Here is a 14,052-nt window from a genome sequence, read left to right as displayed (position 1 = left end):
TTAGAACCTGCTTCCTACAACCAGGTACCCAAATGAGTCCCTTGATTTCCCCTCCCTCCCTCCCCCCAAATGCTGGGTACCCACAGAGGTTATCACCTATGTCACAATCTAAAATTAAAATGAAATCTGGGCTCCCCCTGTGTGTGTGTGGTGTTTTTGTTTGTTTAGTTTTAGTTTTTTGCTTTTTGTTTTTTTTTAAATACTTACAGGTAGAGATTTTGCTCTTTGGAAACTTCTGTGTTTGTTGTCTATGATATCTCTCATTGTTTATTTTTTGCTAGCATTGGGCTAGCCGTGTTTGGGATGCAATGTGTTTTGAGTGGAGGAATATTTCCAGATGAAATTCCTCCTGCTGTGGTCTCTTTTTTCTGTTTTACTTCACCTTTTAGAGACAGGGCTGTGCCTTGCCGTTTTTCACCTCCCTCTTCCAACCGTTGGGAGACCTCACCTCACCGTTTTGTGTACGCTATCCCACAGTGATGGTCCCTTTCTGCTGGAAGAGACCCAGAACCCTAGTATTTGGCTGTAGCCTCTGAAGGTGACATTACCAATGGTCAGTGCATCTCTTGCAGTTGACTGTATTGTTTCTGCAGAGCTCTGAGAATCAGGAATTTGAGACACACGGATATATTACAGTGTGTTAACCTGTAGCACAGAAGAGAGATGCAGGTCAGGAGAAGCTTACCTTTCAAAAGATCCTAAGTTAAAGAACAGAATTGCCTGTCTGCTGCTGCTACCTATTGAAGAGTAATGCTCTCCAGTGACTGCACTGGTTAATTTTGCTTCTACGGCAGCTAGGCGTAGCTTTCCTGGAAGACCCAATTAACTTTATGGATTTTAGATACAGTACAGTTTGTTTGTTCGTTTGAGTGACTAGTGAATGTTTCAGCTGATTTGCTTGATGTCTTATTTTTGTTCTCCCTCTAACCTTTACTAAACAATGCCAATGATTTCTCTCAAATCAGTATAATTATTTAACCCTTTCTCCCTGCTGTCAGCCCATGCATGTTGTGGCAGTGATTGTAATGAAACATGAAGAGGCACCAGGTACTCAGCCACACTGAACCATGGGCACTTCCTGAACTTGCTTGGTGAATCTGGGAGCATTATAGAGATTATCTTGGGTTTGGTTTTTTTTGTCTGCAAGCTTATAATGGTTTCCTCTAAAACTTTTCCATCTGGTTAGCACATAATGCTTTCAGCCATTAAAACACATACTTTGTGTTTGGTTTTAGTTGGTGGGCTTTTTTTTAATTGACATCTGTGGCAATTGGAGGGCAGGTCTTAAAAAATTTGATGAAATTTCCAGGCTCGAACAAAATGAGAGTAATTTTATTTCCAGGGAATATTTGTTATCCTTATTTATTTATTTTTTTTTTAGTATAAAACAATGAGGAAAAAAAGGAGAGGCTTTACAAATATATTTTTATTTTTTTACTCCATTCTTTGGATAAGGGGTAACTGAGAAGAGTAGACTTTTCCCCGAATACAGAACTACAAAAATTAAGTATTTGACTGAAAATGTGATATTTCTGTTTTCAGGGAATAGAACAGTTGAAAAAGGAAGAGAGAAGATGGGCTAAAAAAACAAAATGGATGAACATGAAAGCAGTATTTGGCCATCCGTTCTCTATAGCATGGCTTAGCCCATTCGCAACACCAGACCAAGGAAAAGCAGACCCGTACCAGTATGTGGTCTGAGGAATTCTTGACCAGCATTTCCACTAAAATAGTAATATATTACAGCACTACTGTTATAAATTTTCCATGAATGTTTAAAACAAAAAGCAGAACAAACTTTTTTTATGTCTATTCAATGGCTGATAATTGCAGAGAAAAAAAAGCCCTGTATTCCACAACTTTAGATAATTCTATATCTCTGGCTGAAACTGCTGCTGCTTCTTTTGCTTTCCTTTCTTTTCTTTTCTTTTTTTTCTTTCTTTTTTTTTTTTAATCTCGTTAACTTTACTGGCCTTTGTTTCTATCTGCTTTCTGTATGGTGTAACTAATGTGAAGGGGATCCTCTTTCTCTGTTGTGACCCACCTCTTTTGAGTTGATTCTCATGCTGTCTCCTGACTGTGAGGAGCTCTGTGGAAGACAAATGAGTGCCAGGTCCTACACAGACACCTTTGGACTTCCTGAAGGAGCACGTTGCTCTTTCATAAATGAACTTGAACTGGGAGGTAGACACTTCACTTACCAAAAGGTGCAAGACAAGAGTGCGACACAGCAAGAGAGCCAATTGACCTGGTGATCACGTACAGTTAAAGTATTTAAAACAGATGTTGCCAACACCACTTTTCCCACCCCCCCCACCCTACCCTGGCCTTTTTCCTTCCACCCTTTCCTTCCAGCCACAGAACTGATTTCATCTTTCTGGCATTATTTTGTCTGTTCCCTCCCTTGTGTGCAGAAAATTGTTGCCCTCCTATGGTAACTGTGGCAGATTTAGAAGACCTTCTGGATTTTAAATGCCTTACACTTGCAGGAAAAAAATCTAATTTTCAAGTGTTTAGGATAGCAGAGATATCTGTTTGTGTGTGTTTGTCTTGGTAAATTAGTTGTTTGAGCAATGCCTGATAAAAATTATTAATGTGAAAAACTGATATGAATGCCCAGAGGCAGACAGAATGAAATAAAAACTAATATTGATGGGATGTGTAGGTATACCAGGGTGATTGACTCTGTATTCTTAGCATTGCCCTGGTTTAGAGCTTTGTAAATCTTTTCTCTTATTTATGCATACATGTGTTATGTGTATAAATGCACACACATATACGTGTATGTATTCTAAATTGGGAAATATTGATGGTAAGGAGCATGCATGCTGTCATGAACTGTGTGGATAACACAGGATGCGCTGTTGAAAGCAGGGGGACAGAAGGCATTCCAAAAACTGGTAAAGCTAAACCATTCATGACTACAACTGGCATCTTGTGTTCAGGCAGGAATTTTGTTATATTTTTGCATCATGACTCCCGTGGGCTCACCAAATGGTCATAAACAAAGAAGAAATATAAATCCACTGTGTCCACGAGTCCTGCGGAATCTTTTTTTCCTTGGTTTAAGATAAAGTCATATTTTTGGAAAATGACCTGTTTAGACTTATTCAAAGCCATGGGGGAAGGGAGGGAAATCAGGGAAGGAGAAATTAATGGATGTCTCACTTTGGAAGTAATGTGAATGCTGCATCTTTTCAATCTGTCAATGCTTCCATATGGAAAACAAATGCAATAAAACTTTTCCAAAAAATGCTTTGCTGTTCTTATTTTCTTTCTTCACTTTAAACATTGGCAAAATCCGTAATGGTGCTCTGAACTTCCGCTTTTATACACAAGCTGGCAGAAGCATATGAAGGTTAACTAACTTAGTGCTCAACTTTTGGGTTTAAAAATGAGTTAATCAGTAATGTACTGATCTGTTAATCAGCGTTACTTCACCGCTCGGAAGTGGCTGTCAGTAACTGCATCAGCTGTGTAAACTGATTGTGTCCCCCACAGCCTGTATTCCCCTGCTTGCTCAGGATTAGATCTGCAGAGTATGTTGTCGCCTCTCTGCTGTAAGACTGTACTTAAAGATTCACATTATCTGCACTTGTGCTTCACTGGGAAAATACTGTGAAGGAAATGTGGATTTTGCATACACAATTTTTCTTAATGAAAAGTTAAGAAAAAGTTTAGTTTTTGTTTTTATGGTCTGCTGATAGTGGAAAGCTATTGTAAATAAATATGTAGCTCTGATATGGTTTTCTTCAGATAATGCTACCAGCTTAACAGTTAAGGGCTGGATCTTTGGACAGTATGAGTTTAGCTGGCAGGGCATGTGCAGGTGGTAGCTTGAACTGGTGGAGCATCTGGTCCTAAAACAGTCATGACACAAAATCAAATCACATCACTTTTTTTTTTTTTTTTTTTGCTTTACTCACCTAGACAAGAAACAAACAAATGGTTCTCTCCATATATTTCATAGCTTTAAAAATGGTTTTGATTATGAATTCCACTGATGCATATTCCAGTGTTGCTTTATTTTAGTTGTGCTTATTGCCTATATGTTTTGGAGGAAGATTGATTGCATTGTTCTGGTGTTCAGACCATTGTAGAAAAAATTTATTGTTACTCAGTTTTTCTTGTTTTTAACAAATTCAAGTTGCTAAACAGTGTTATGTAATATTGATATTTTCAGCCAAACTGTTTTGGTTTTAAATGATATCATCACAGCATGTAGAAATACCTGTTGCTGTCTGTCATTTATTTGCCTGTGTGTGTCTTGGTTGTCCGGGGTCCTCCGTTTTACTTGCACCAACCAATCTGGTGGTGCAATTTGATGCAATAATAATGAGACCAAATGTGGGTCAGCATTAATGTGTTAGAGGCAGGCTTACTGATTTTCTTTAAGAAAAGTCTTTTCTTGAACAGGATTACCTTGTATCGGGTGCCTGTTCTGTTTTAGCATGGCCAAGAGAAACAGAAGGACAAACTCGATCACAGGCAGAGTGCCTTTGTGGCAAGCACAGCTTCGCCCATTCATTACAGCAGGCAAGTCTGGAAGTTGAAGCTAGACAGACTTCAGACTGGGGTTAAGGGGATTAATTGACTCTTTGCTATTGGAACAACTTGGCATAGGTTGTGATGGATTCTGCATTGAAGTGGCAATTCTTACATCATGATCATGCCTTTCTTTTCTGGAAAATTAAGCTGTGCTTCAGCAGGAATGAATTCAAGGAACCCCTATGTCCTATGTTTCATAGGGCCAGGAGGGTCTCCTGTCAAAGTCTGCCTTAACCATGATTTCAAATAGTAATCAATACTTCCTGTGTCTTAACCTTAATTTACAAACTGTTACAATGCCTGCTTGTTCTGTTTGCTCTTTGCTTTTGGGTTTGAAGTGTATTAAAAGAACCTCATGTATTTCTTCTAATGTGCGAGAGCTGCCCGGCAGATCACCTCTGCTGGGTCAGTCCATCCAGCTCAGCCTCCTCTTTCTGACAGTGCACAGGAGCAGGTACTGAGGGAAAGAGTGTAAGAGACAGGGCAAGTGTCTCTACTCTGGTATATCCGTAAGCATCACAGCTTATGAGAGCAAAGGTTAACCTTATCCTACCATCCCTGCATTTGCAGAGTTTCACCTCTGATTGAAATGGAAGTGTCCAGTATTTATTTCTGCATGTATGGTTTTTCTCTTGAGTATTTGTTCAAAAATTAAGTAGTTTGGAACAATGAAGGACTTTTTTTTTTTTTTTTCCTGAGGTGAAATAGCTACATTATGGGGAAGAGAAACGTGATTTGATTTGAAATACAACATTATCACTTTCAAAAGTAATGGGGGGAGGTACTTGGTAAATATTAAAAAAGTTTCTTTAAACAGCAGTGTAATGTCTGCAATGCTACATGCAGTTCTGCATTTCTTCCTTCTCCCTTATTATTATTATTTTCTTTTTAAGGGCAAGTCTGGGGTACAATTTTGTCAACTCCAGATTTTTTAGGTAATGTTTCATGTAAAACAGTATGTTACTGATTACCATTTTTTTTCCCACTAGGCTCTGTTTATCTGTAATTCTGCAGCACTAATTAAAATTAGATATCATGGAAACTTTTTTTTTTTATCCTTTCCTCCTTTTCCATAATCCTCCTAAGACCCTACTGCCCATGGGGCAAGTAGACAAAATTAGTACAGGATACAGTTTTTTAAAAGTTCTGCTTGCTTTGAATGCATGCGCTAAAGGGATCGGTGAGGTCAGAGCAGGAGAGAGAAAGTACGCCCCATCCAGTCTGAGTAACCACGCTCTAATCTGGCATTAGTACAGCCTGAAATTGACCTTGCTTATCTCCTCGATTAGCAGATTAGTGTTCAGAGCAGGGTGAACGATGTTGATTTTTGGGAGGGAAGAGCAGGGTTGCTACTCAGAAACGTTAAAGATTCTTATTCCCAGTTTAGTTAGCAGCGTCGATTGAACTGGATTACACACGGGAGTGAGGGCAGGCTTCAAGCTTGTGCTGCCTGGGAGGAGTTTAAATGCTTGGTGTGTTTCTCCTCCTGCCCTGTACTACTTGTTTTTCTTCTCTCTAGATACTCACACAATAAATGCTACAGCCACGGTGACAGTTTGGTTCTAATGTGTAAGATATTTTCCCGTTTGTTAAAGAACAGCCGAGAGCCTGAGTTGTTCCTGTGCCTTAAGCTGCAAAAGCGTCTGCCTTCCCGCTCGCAGCTGCCCGGCTGCAGGACTCTGAAATGAGCTCTTCATTGCCGCGGAGGGGAAAAACAAGCTAAAGCAGCCTGCAAAGGTTCAGCTCCGCTGTGCATGAGCGCTGCCTGTCTCCAGGCTTGCCCGGGAGGTACGGGCAGGTGCTGGGCACTGCCACGCACAGCACCACATGCCTCCTCCGAAGGGCCGCAGGTGGCAAGGGTTTTTCCCTGCAACGTATTGACGTGGTCAAAACAATGCGCTTGCAAGCTTGGGACCGGCACAAAAGCACCCCTCTCTGTGCTTAACATTGCAAGGTGAACACTTGTGCTTCAGGGGCTGAATTTTTCTCAAGATTGCCACCCTTGAAGATTTGAGTTTTGATATTGCATTATTTCTCCAGAGTCAGCATGAGAAATGTGGCGTGAATGAAGTTCACAAAAGCTTTGCATTTAATTCCTCTGTTTATGGTGTGATTTTTTGTTTTGTTTTTTGGGATTTTTTTTTCCCTCCTGGGCCTGCTTATGCTCACTCAGTATCATTGCAAAACCAAATTGCTTTTACATTAAAATGTTGTGTTATTTATAAGGCCTACTGTGAGTGCAGTTGGAGTGCTGCTGAGATACTGCACGTGTTCATTTTTCCCTGCAAAGTTTTGAAATGATTTGTGGGTAATTAGAGTAAATCTGCAGAATTAGAACATAACAAGAACTGTAGTTTTTCATCCAGCTGTTATAAAACTGCTGTTTTAAATGGTTTTAACTGAACGTGCTTGTTTTTCCTTTTCTCAAGTGTCTCAAAACTTTGATCCAGTATCCCTGCTTTATTAAGAACAGAGTTTCTACAGTGTCACTTGTATTATTATGAGTGTATAATACTCAGCTATAGATCTCACTCCTCTCCTCTATGATGCCAAAGATGTGCATAAAAAATTGTGCCCTGTTTCAGGTAGCAGTAACCTTAAAAATGTTCTTAGTCCCATATTTCTACATGGAGGAGACTACCAGAAAAAATCACTGCCAAAATTCAATGGACCTGATATTTGAAATAAAATAAAAATGCTTGTTTTAATAAGGGCATGTTCTTAGAGAGAGAATATGTTAGAATATTGACTGACCAAAGCCTCTTAGAGAAAATGATGGGTCCCGCTTTGAGGTCTCCACTTCAGTCTGTATAGATTTCTTCACACCCCAATGGGTATAAAGCTTGCGTGTTGATGTGTGTTTAAGAGATGGAAATGGAATTTTTCTCCTTCAATATTTGCTCTTAACTGGTGCAAACTAAACTTGCTCTTATGTCAACTTCTAGTGACAAGACTACATATGGCTACAGTAAATCAGTGATGACTGGAAAACATTGCAGTATTTTGCTTGTGTCTGAACTACTGTAAAAATGAGCAAATAAGGTGAAATTTTAAGTTGGCATTGCATCTTATTAATCGTTGGAGAGACTCAAAAAGCATTGGGAGAAGAGAGCCAAGTTTCAAAGGGGATGGCTTTTTAGCAGCCATCTCTTTACAACAAAAATCAATAGGAATTCATACTGAAATAACTGCATTAAGATTTGGATTGTCCATGAATTTTGTCATGTTTTAGGGGTGGTTATTAAATCTGGAGATGAAAGATCAGTAAAAGAGGATGTCTGTCTTCATCACTAACTAGAACTTGAACGACAGCCCAGCTGTAGAGACGTAGCTTTGCACGTGCTACAGCAGTTGCTGCACAAACACCTGCTCTAAATGTGAAACAACCCCAAACTCTTCTCTTTTTGCAGGGTATTGAGCGTCTTAAAAATCAGAAGCCAACGTGGGAAAAGATCAGCGGCTGGGAAGGAATGAAAGTGGCGTTCGGTGGTGCTTTCTCCTTGGGTTGGTTCAGTCCTTTTTCGAATCTGGACTGTAAAAAACCACCATCGGCTGAAGTAGCAGCAGCAGCCCCTGCATCTGCAATTATGACCCAAGAAGAAATTGAGCAATTTCTAGCTCAAGACGTTGCAGTCCAAGTATTACATGAATAAGCAAAACATCTTCCAAGACGTCAAGAGATGCTTTCAGGTTTTTTAATAACTCTTCGTGCTGAAGATCTAGGGGATTTTTAAATGGACTTTTGGTGCAAAAAAAATTCAGAAGTATTTATCCAGAAGCCAGGTACAACACTAGCAGAAGCAATGCAAATCTCCAGAGAAAGCTTTATAGACGATGTGATTCATAAGCTCCTTTTCCTACCCCTGTCAATTGCTTTATTGAGCTTTTATTTCTTGGCCTTTAAGGAAAGTTCCTAATTGTTGGACTGATTGGTTCCAGCAGCCAGAAATGTGCTGTCATAAAGACCCTATTTATCTTTTGTTCTTGTAACCTTTCGGAGGGCTAAACGGTAAGCACTGAGCAATGGTCAGATTAGCCCAGCTCTTAAGGTTTTTTTGAAAAATGCCTCCTTTTTTTAGCTCTTCCTATAGATGCTGTCTCTGGCTTATGAGAGCGGAGGGAGTTCAGACCTGGGAAGAGATGGGGGCGAGCTTAGCCTGGGTGCAATTCCCTTGTTTGGGCTCAGAAATATTCCTAGGGGTAAATTTAACTCACCGTGCTCCTGGGGCTCGGCCGAGCCATGCTGGTGGCGATGCCAGGTGGGACCGTGGGCGCATGACCACGGGGTCGGAGAGGCATCTGTGATGGTGCTGCATGGCCGGCTCCTTGCTCAGGAGGGAAGCGGGGGAGCTGGACTGCAGCATCCGCGATTCCTTAGCACCTAGTAACTGTTGGCGTGGGAGGCATCTGGCCTGACTTTGTAACCCAAAAAGTAGGCAGCTGCTCTAAGCCAGCCATCTGGGCTATTTCTGCAGTCAAAGAAGAGGGGGAGATTTGAGCACTCTGCCTTTGGAGGTACAGACTGTCTCTCTATTTGGCTTAATTTAGATTTTTTTTAACTTATTTTTTTGCTAGCCAGACTTATCTTACTAGCATTTGACATTATTCAGGGTTTTCTTAAGCTAATTTTGCAGACAACTCATGATGAGCGTTGACTGTCTTTACTGGTGACATAACACTTTGGAGTAGTTCCTTGCTTAGGAGAATCAAATATGTGGAAAGCATATCTGCTGCCTGAGAAAGATGGGATTGCTGCAGATTGCAACGATTGCTGCAAAATCGTAAAAAGATGACACTACCTGTTGCATTCAAAAAGTAACAGATGTTCTGCATGTTCCAGATGTTAGTTAGTGTAGTTTTGACTGAAACTGTACTTCAAAAAGTTTTTTTTTTCATGTTGTCTTCCACCTTATCTTAATTATCAGGAAAATTTTCAGGATCTTAGAAATCACGTGTTGCTGGTTTTCCACCACAGGCTGTGTCTGGTTTTGTCTGGCCCCCACCTGGTAACATGGGACAAAGATAATTGCTTCCTATAGGAAATAAGGTAAAGGATTTGGGGGATGAAGGGATGGAACTGGGAAAGACCTAGATTTAGGGTTTTTTTTAATTTATTGAAGCAATACCAAATGGAATTTGTGTACTTTTTTTTTTTTTTTTTCCAAAACAGCATCTTAATATGTATTAATGGTGTGACATTCAGATATCTCACTAAGGGACTGGGCTTGTCCTCTGCCACTGCAATACCTTTTTCCTATGAAGGGACTGTTAATAAACTGAGTCCAGTGACTGGTGTGAGCACAGCTTGGCTAGAAAACGGGGGATGTTTCCAAATCATAGGCTCCCCCTACCCAGTATGTTGCCTCTTTTTAAATGAAAAACAGATGAAAAAAATCTGTAGGAGCTGTGTATTTATACATAAGTTTTAGTTCAAAAAAACCCCGAAAAACAAAAAACCCTCTGTATTTCGGGGGAACTGAGGTGTCCTCTTGTGTCACTTGGACAGGAGGGCTTGGATTTGTTTGCTCCGTAGCAGTGAGATGTAAGGGAAGAGGCTGTCGCGCGGCACCCAGCCTGCGCCTGCCCGTCAGGGACAGGCCTCCCTGTAAAGGGACATCGGGGCAAAAGCAGCCCTGTAAGGGGTTTCATACAGGGAGAAGTAGGGACGTATAAGGAGAAAACTGAGACTCCCCTTTTAACTCATGTTTTCTTTTCTCGGTCTGCGGTTCAGCCTCCGCATCCAGCAAACCTCTCTGCCTCTGTTGCCGTATCGGCCAAGTGGGAATGGTGTTACAGGGCCCTGGGGGGGAAACTACTTATTGGTTGAAAATGAATGCGGGAAAGGCAGGTGACTTTGAAAACAGAGCGTTTTGGGGTAATTTGATAGTTGTATCTGTGGTGCTGATTGTCAGAGTGACCTGTTGTTGTTGTTATTTTTCCCAGAGGGGTTAGGACTGCCCCGCCAGGGCCTGGAGCCGGCATCAGTCACGTGTCCCTTGTTTACTGCTGGGAAGCAGCGGCGGCGCTGGCTCTGTGAGACAAGGCTTCGTGCAGGCGTCCGCTCGTTCGAATAAGCTGCTCTGACAGCAGCCTGGCTGTCGAGCGGGCTTCGGAAAGTCCTTTCCGAAGGGCCGGAAAATACAGGGAAAGCTCGCGTTGCCGTGAGCGTGCTGAACGCTGGCTCGGGTGAGACTGCGCTGTATTTGACGGCGCTTCTTGGGACGTGAACACCACTTAGGCTGCTTTGGGTACACGTGGATGGAGGCGGCACGTTTCCTCCTCCGCTCCCAGACCTGGTTTACCTCATTGTGGGGACTCATGTCCTTCACTTGTGTTTTCCACCTCTTGTGTTGCTCCTCATGTACCGGCCTTCCTAGGCTTTTTTCTTTCTTTTAGGTGAAAAGTGGTGTGCAGAGGAGAAGGAAAGCGAGAAGAGCCGTCTTCCCTCCTCCTCTTCCCACAGAGCACTCCCCTGTTTTCTGACCTGGCTGATAGCCCAAGAGCAGGAAAAAAATGCTGGAATTGGAAAATTGCCTCTGATTATTTTTCTTTGCAGTGACAAAAGAGGGGAAAAGTGACTGGTTTATCTGGGGTTGCTCAGAAACCTGCTTCAAAAAGCTTCTGTCAGGAAGCAAGTTGACTTCTTGAGAGCAAAGAGATTTTTTTTTTTTCAGCTGAACCTGTAGGTTGGATTTAAATTTCTATGAAGAAATGGATTCTCCACTCCATGGAGAAATTACAGTCAAAAGGAGAAACAAGGGCTGTGTCCCTGTATCCTACACAGAGCCGTGGGGAACCAAGTCCAGCTCCCTACTCTGGTGTCCCCCAAGTCCCAGCTGGGTCACCCTGGTCACCCAGCTCAGTGACTTCTCTGGTCCAGCAAATTGGCTGTTCTGGGGTGTCTCTCGACTGTCGGTTGCCCCCTTCCCACCCCTTCGTCCTCTCCCTGCAAAGCCCCAATGGCCCTCAGGATATCTCCTGCTCTGCTTTGTCTCAGTGTAGCGTGGTGAAAAGTCAAAAATTGCAGCAATCTTTATAAGATGCAAAAACCTGTTTTATTCCTAGGTCGAGCATAAACCTCTTCCTGTAATTACTAGCTGGTAGCTTGAGACCAAACATGATTTGTGTGAAACCGAAACCAAACCCACCACTTTTCTCTCCTTCCATCCATGTGCTTGTTGCCCCTTGTTAAATCGTGCCTTAGTCTTCGGACCAGATTACTTGATTGCTGCTATGAATTTTCTTGTTGTCAACAGAGCTGTGGATCACCGGAAGGGTCGGTGCCTGGTGATGGGCATGTGTCACGTCTGACTTGTAAGGGACGAGACTCCTGGTGAATGCCTCGCTGTGCCCATGGTGTTTTATAAACGCGGGACACCCCAGGATAACGCTCTGCCCCACCACGGTGTGCTTCAAATGGAGGAACTGTAAGGCTTTCTGGACACACGATCCGCTGAAATCTGCTTGAGATCAGCTCACTGCTTCAGTATGAGTTTTTGATGATGGAGTGATGATGATGGGGTGTGACAGATGTGGAAAGTACTTCTGTGCTTTATATCCAGTGTCTTCTAAAGCAGCTTTTCTATGCAAGTAAAGAATTTACATCTCTTACAAATATATATATTTTGCTACTTGTAACTCATTTTATGCCTCCAGTTGCTACTGTACTTATTAAAGAATTAATACTTCTGTCCACTAAGAACTGCGTGCTCCTCCATTCCTAGCAGTCACTACACACGCAGCCCATGTGCCCACTCTGCATGGAGGAAGTGTGTCCCTGGTTCTAGGGTCTCCATGCCATGGGAGGAGGTGGCCTTGTGGTGACCGAGGGGCGCCAGGGTGTCTTAGCTGCAGTGGCTGCAGGGGCCAAGCAGTGGGAAGGAGCATGACCATGTTTTGTGACCAAATGGCTGCCTCCTCTTGGTGTTCCCCAAATCTTAGAAATGCAAAGGAGTGGTAAAAATAGCTTTTTTGTTGTTTGTGGTGGGTTTCTTTGTGTTTTTTTGTTTTTTTTCTTCCCTCCTCTACACTGGACGAATTTCACTTTTGCATGCTAGTCTGTGCGTTTCTGTGGGATGAACCGGAGCAAGGGCTGGGCAGAGGAGGGCTGTTGGAGGTCGTTGTGTGGTCCCTTCTCCCCAGTGGGAACTGGGCAGTGTTGTGTGACACTTCATGGATGGAGTCCGGCCTTGCAATTACAGGTGATATTTGAAAAGAGGCATGACATTGCATGGATAGGTGGCCCATTTCTCTGTTGGAAATATCCATGCTAGACTTGGATGGGAGACTGCATGGTGGATGTGGGCAATCTGAGCTGGATGTAACCATCCATCAAACTTTTTTGGTTTTTTGTTTGTTTTTGGCTATCCTAACTGGCATTTCAGGATGTGATCCTGCCTCCTCCCATGTGGCTCAGTGACTCTTGTTAATAAATGTATGGTGGAGGCCTGGAAAAAATGGAGATGCTGAAGGAAAGTCATTCCTGCAGTGGTTCCTTCCACGGCGCCCGTGTTGAGCAACCCTTGGTGATGGTGAGGCAGGACCTCCTGAATCATTTTGTTGGATGTCAGGTTGATACTTTGCAGACTTGTGGTCAACTGAGAGGGACAGGAGCTGCAGAAATCCAAGTTATTTGGGACCAGGTTGGCAGTAATATGCCCAACTAACTCACGGCATAAGGGGAGGAAGTCACATCCTGGTCCAGGCCCCCTCTTGGCTCGTGTGACCTGGGAACAGGAGCGCAGTAGTGTGTTTTTTGGTTTTTGTTTTTTCTCCATAAACTTCCATGGCCTTGCAAGTAATGGATGTGAATAAAGGCATCAAAGGGTTTTTCCTCATATTAGAGCTTGCCCTACCTCTCGGAGATATTTGTTCTCCCCATCGCTGACAGGATGGTTTAGGAGCCGCAGCCGCCCTGAACAGCAGGGACTCATCTGCCAATTGGTGGCCCCTAGTGTGCTGCCCGGCATGTTGGAAAGTGGTTTGAACTGCCTTAAGTCAGGGAAAACTGCAGCGTTGGTCACTGTAGCTGCAGTAGATACCAGGCAGTGACTGCACTGAAGAAACTCTTGCAGGCTGCCACTGACATTGGTCATAAACTGGAGAGGTTTGGGCTCCTACCCCCCATTTCGTAGCTTCTGGCTGCATGCAGTTCCTGCTCGCTGTTTGAAAGCTGACTGATTTACCCAGTTAAATTAGGAAATCTCAAAGCAGAGAGTGAAGATGCCCAATGGGAAGATTAGATCTTAATGCAAAAAATATTTCATGTTGTTACAAGGCTGGGAAGGGATTAGCAGAGCTGGCACTGCTCTCATGCTGCCGGTGGCAGCCAGCAGCCACTGGAGGGGACCGCGCCAGGGCACCCAGAGCAGGGGCTGAGTGAACTCACACCTCCAAACACAGCCCTGCTGTCACCAAGCCAGGCACTTGCTTAAAAAAAAAAAAAAAAAAGTCACAGTAAAACATATATTACTGTGTGGCTCAAACTGCTCTTTTCTTGGGGCA

The 14,052-nt window shown here is 42.9% G+C and overlaps 1 protein-coding gene across 6 annotated transcripts in view; it reads left to right on the top strand.

The window, feature by feature from the left end:
- Positions 1-12,238, top strand: part of ZDHHC3 (zinc finger DHHC-type palmitoyltransferase 3) — a 38,852-nt gene extending 26,614 nt beyond the window's left edge. For 3 of the 6 annotated variants that reach the window (XM_067291366.1, XM_067291365.1, XM_067291364.1), the window contains 3 exons: positions 7,959-8,331; positions 9,524-10,734; positions 11,805-12,238. In XM_067291366.1, coding sequence (XP_067147467.1) covers positions 7,959-8,201 — 243 coding nt within the window. In that variant the 3' untranslated portion in view covers positions 8,202-8,331; positions 9,524-10,734; positions 11,805-12,238. Of the gene's footprint in view, positions 1-1,542; positions 3,256-7,958; positions 8,332-9,523; positions 10,735-11,804 lie in introns of those variants that run through there. The other 3 variants (XM_067291367.1, XM_067291368.1, XM_067291369.1) reach the window with 3 other exon arrangements.
- Positions 12,239-14,052: the final 1,814 nt, after the last annotated feature.

This window comes from Apteryx mantelli, chromosome 2 (genome assembly GCF_036417845.1).
Source record: "Apteryx mantelli isolate bAptMan1 chromosome 2, bAptMan1.hap1, whole genome shotgun sequence".
NCBI classification, from domain to species: domain Eukaryota; kingdom Metazoa; phylum Chordata; class Aves; order Apterygiformes; family Apterygidae; genus Apteryx; species Apteryx mantelli.
The sequence above is the reverse complement of the archived record's forward strand: the minus strand, read 5'-3'. Positions and strand labels throughout refer to the sequence as shown.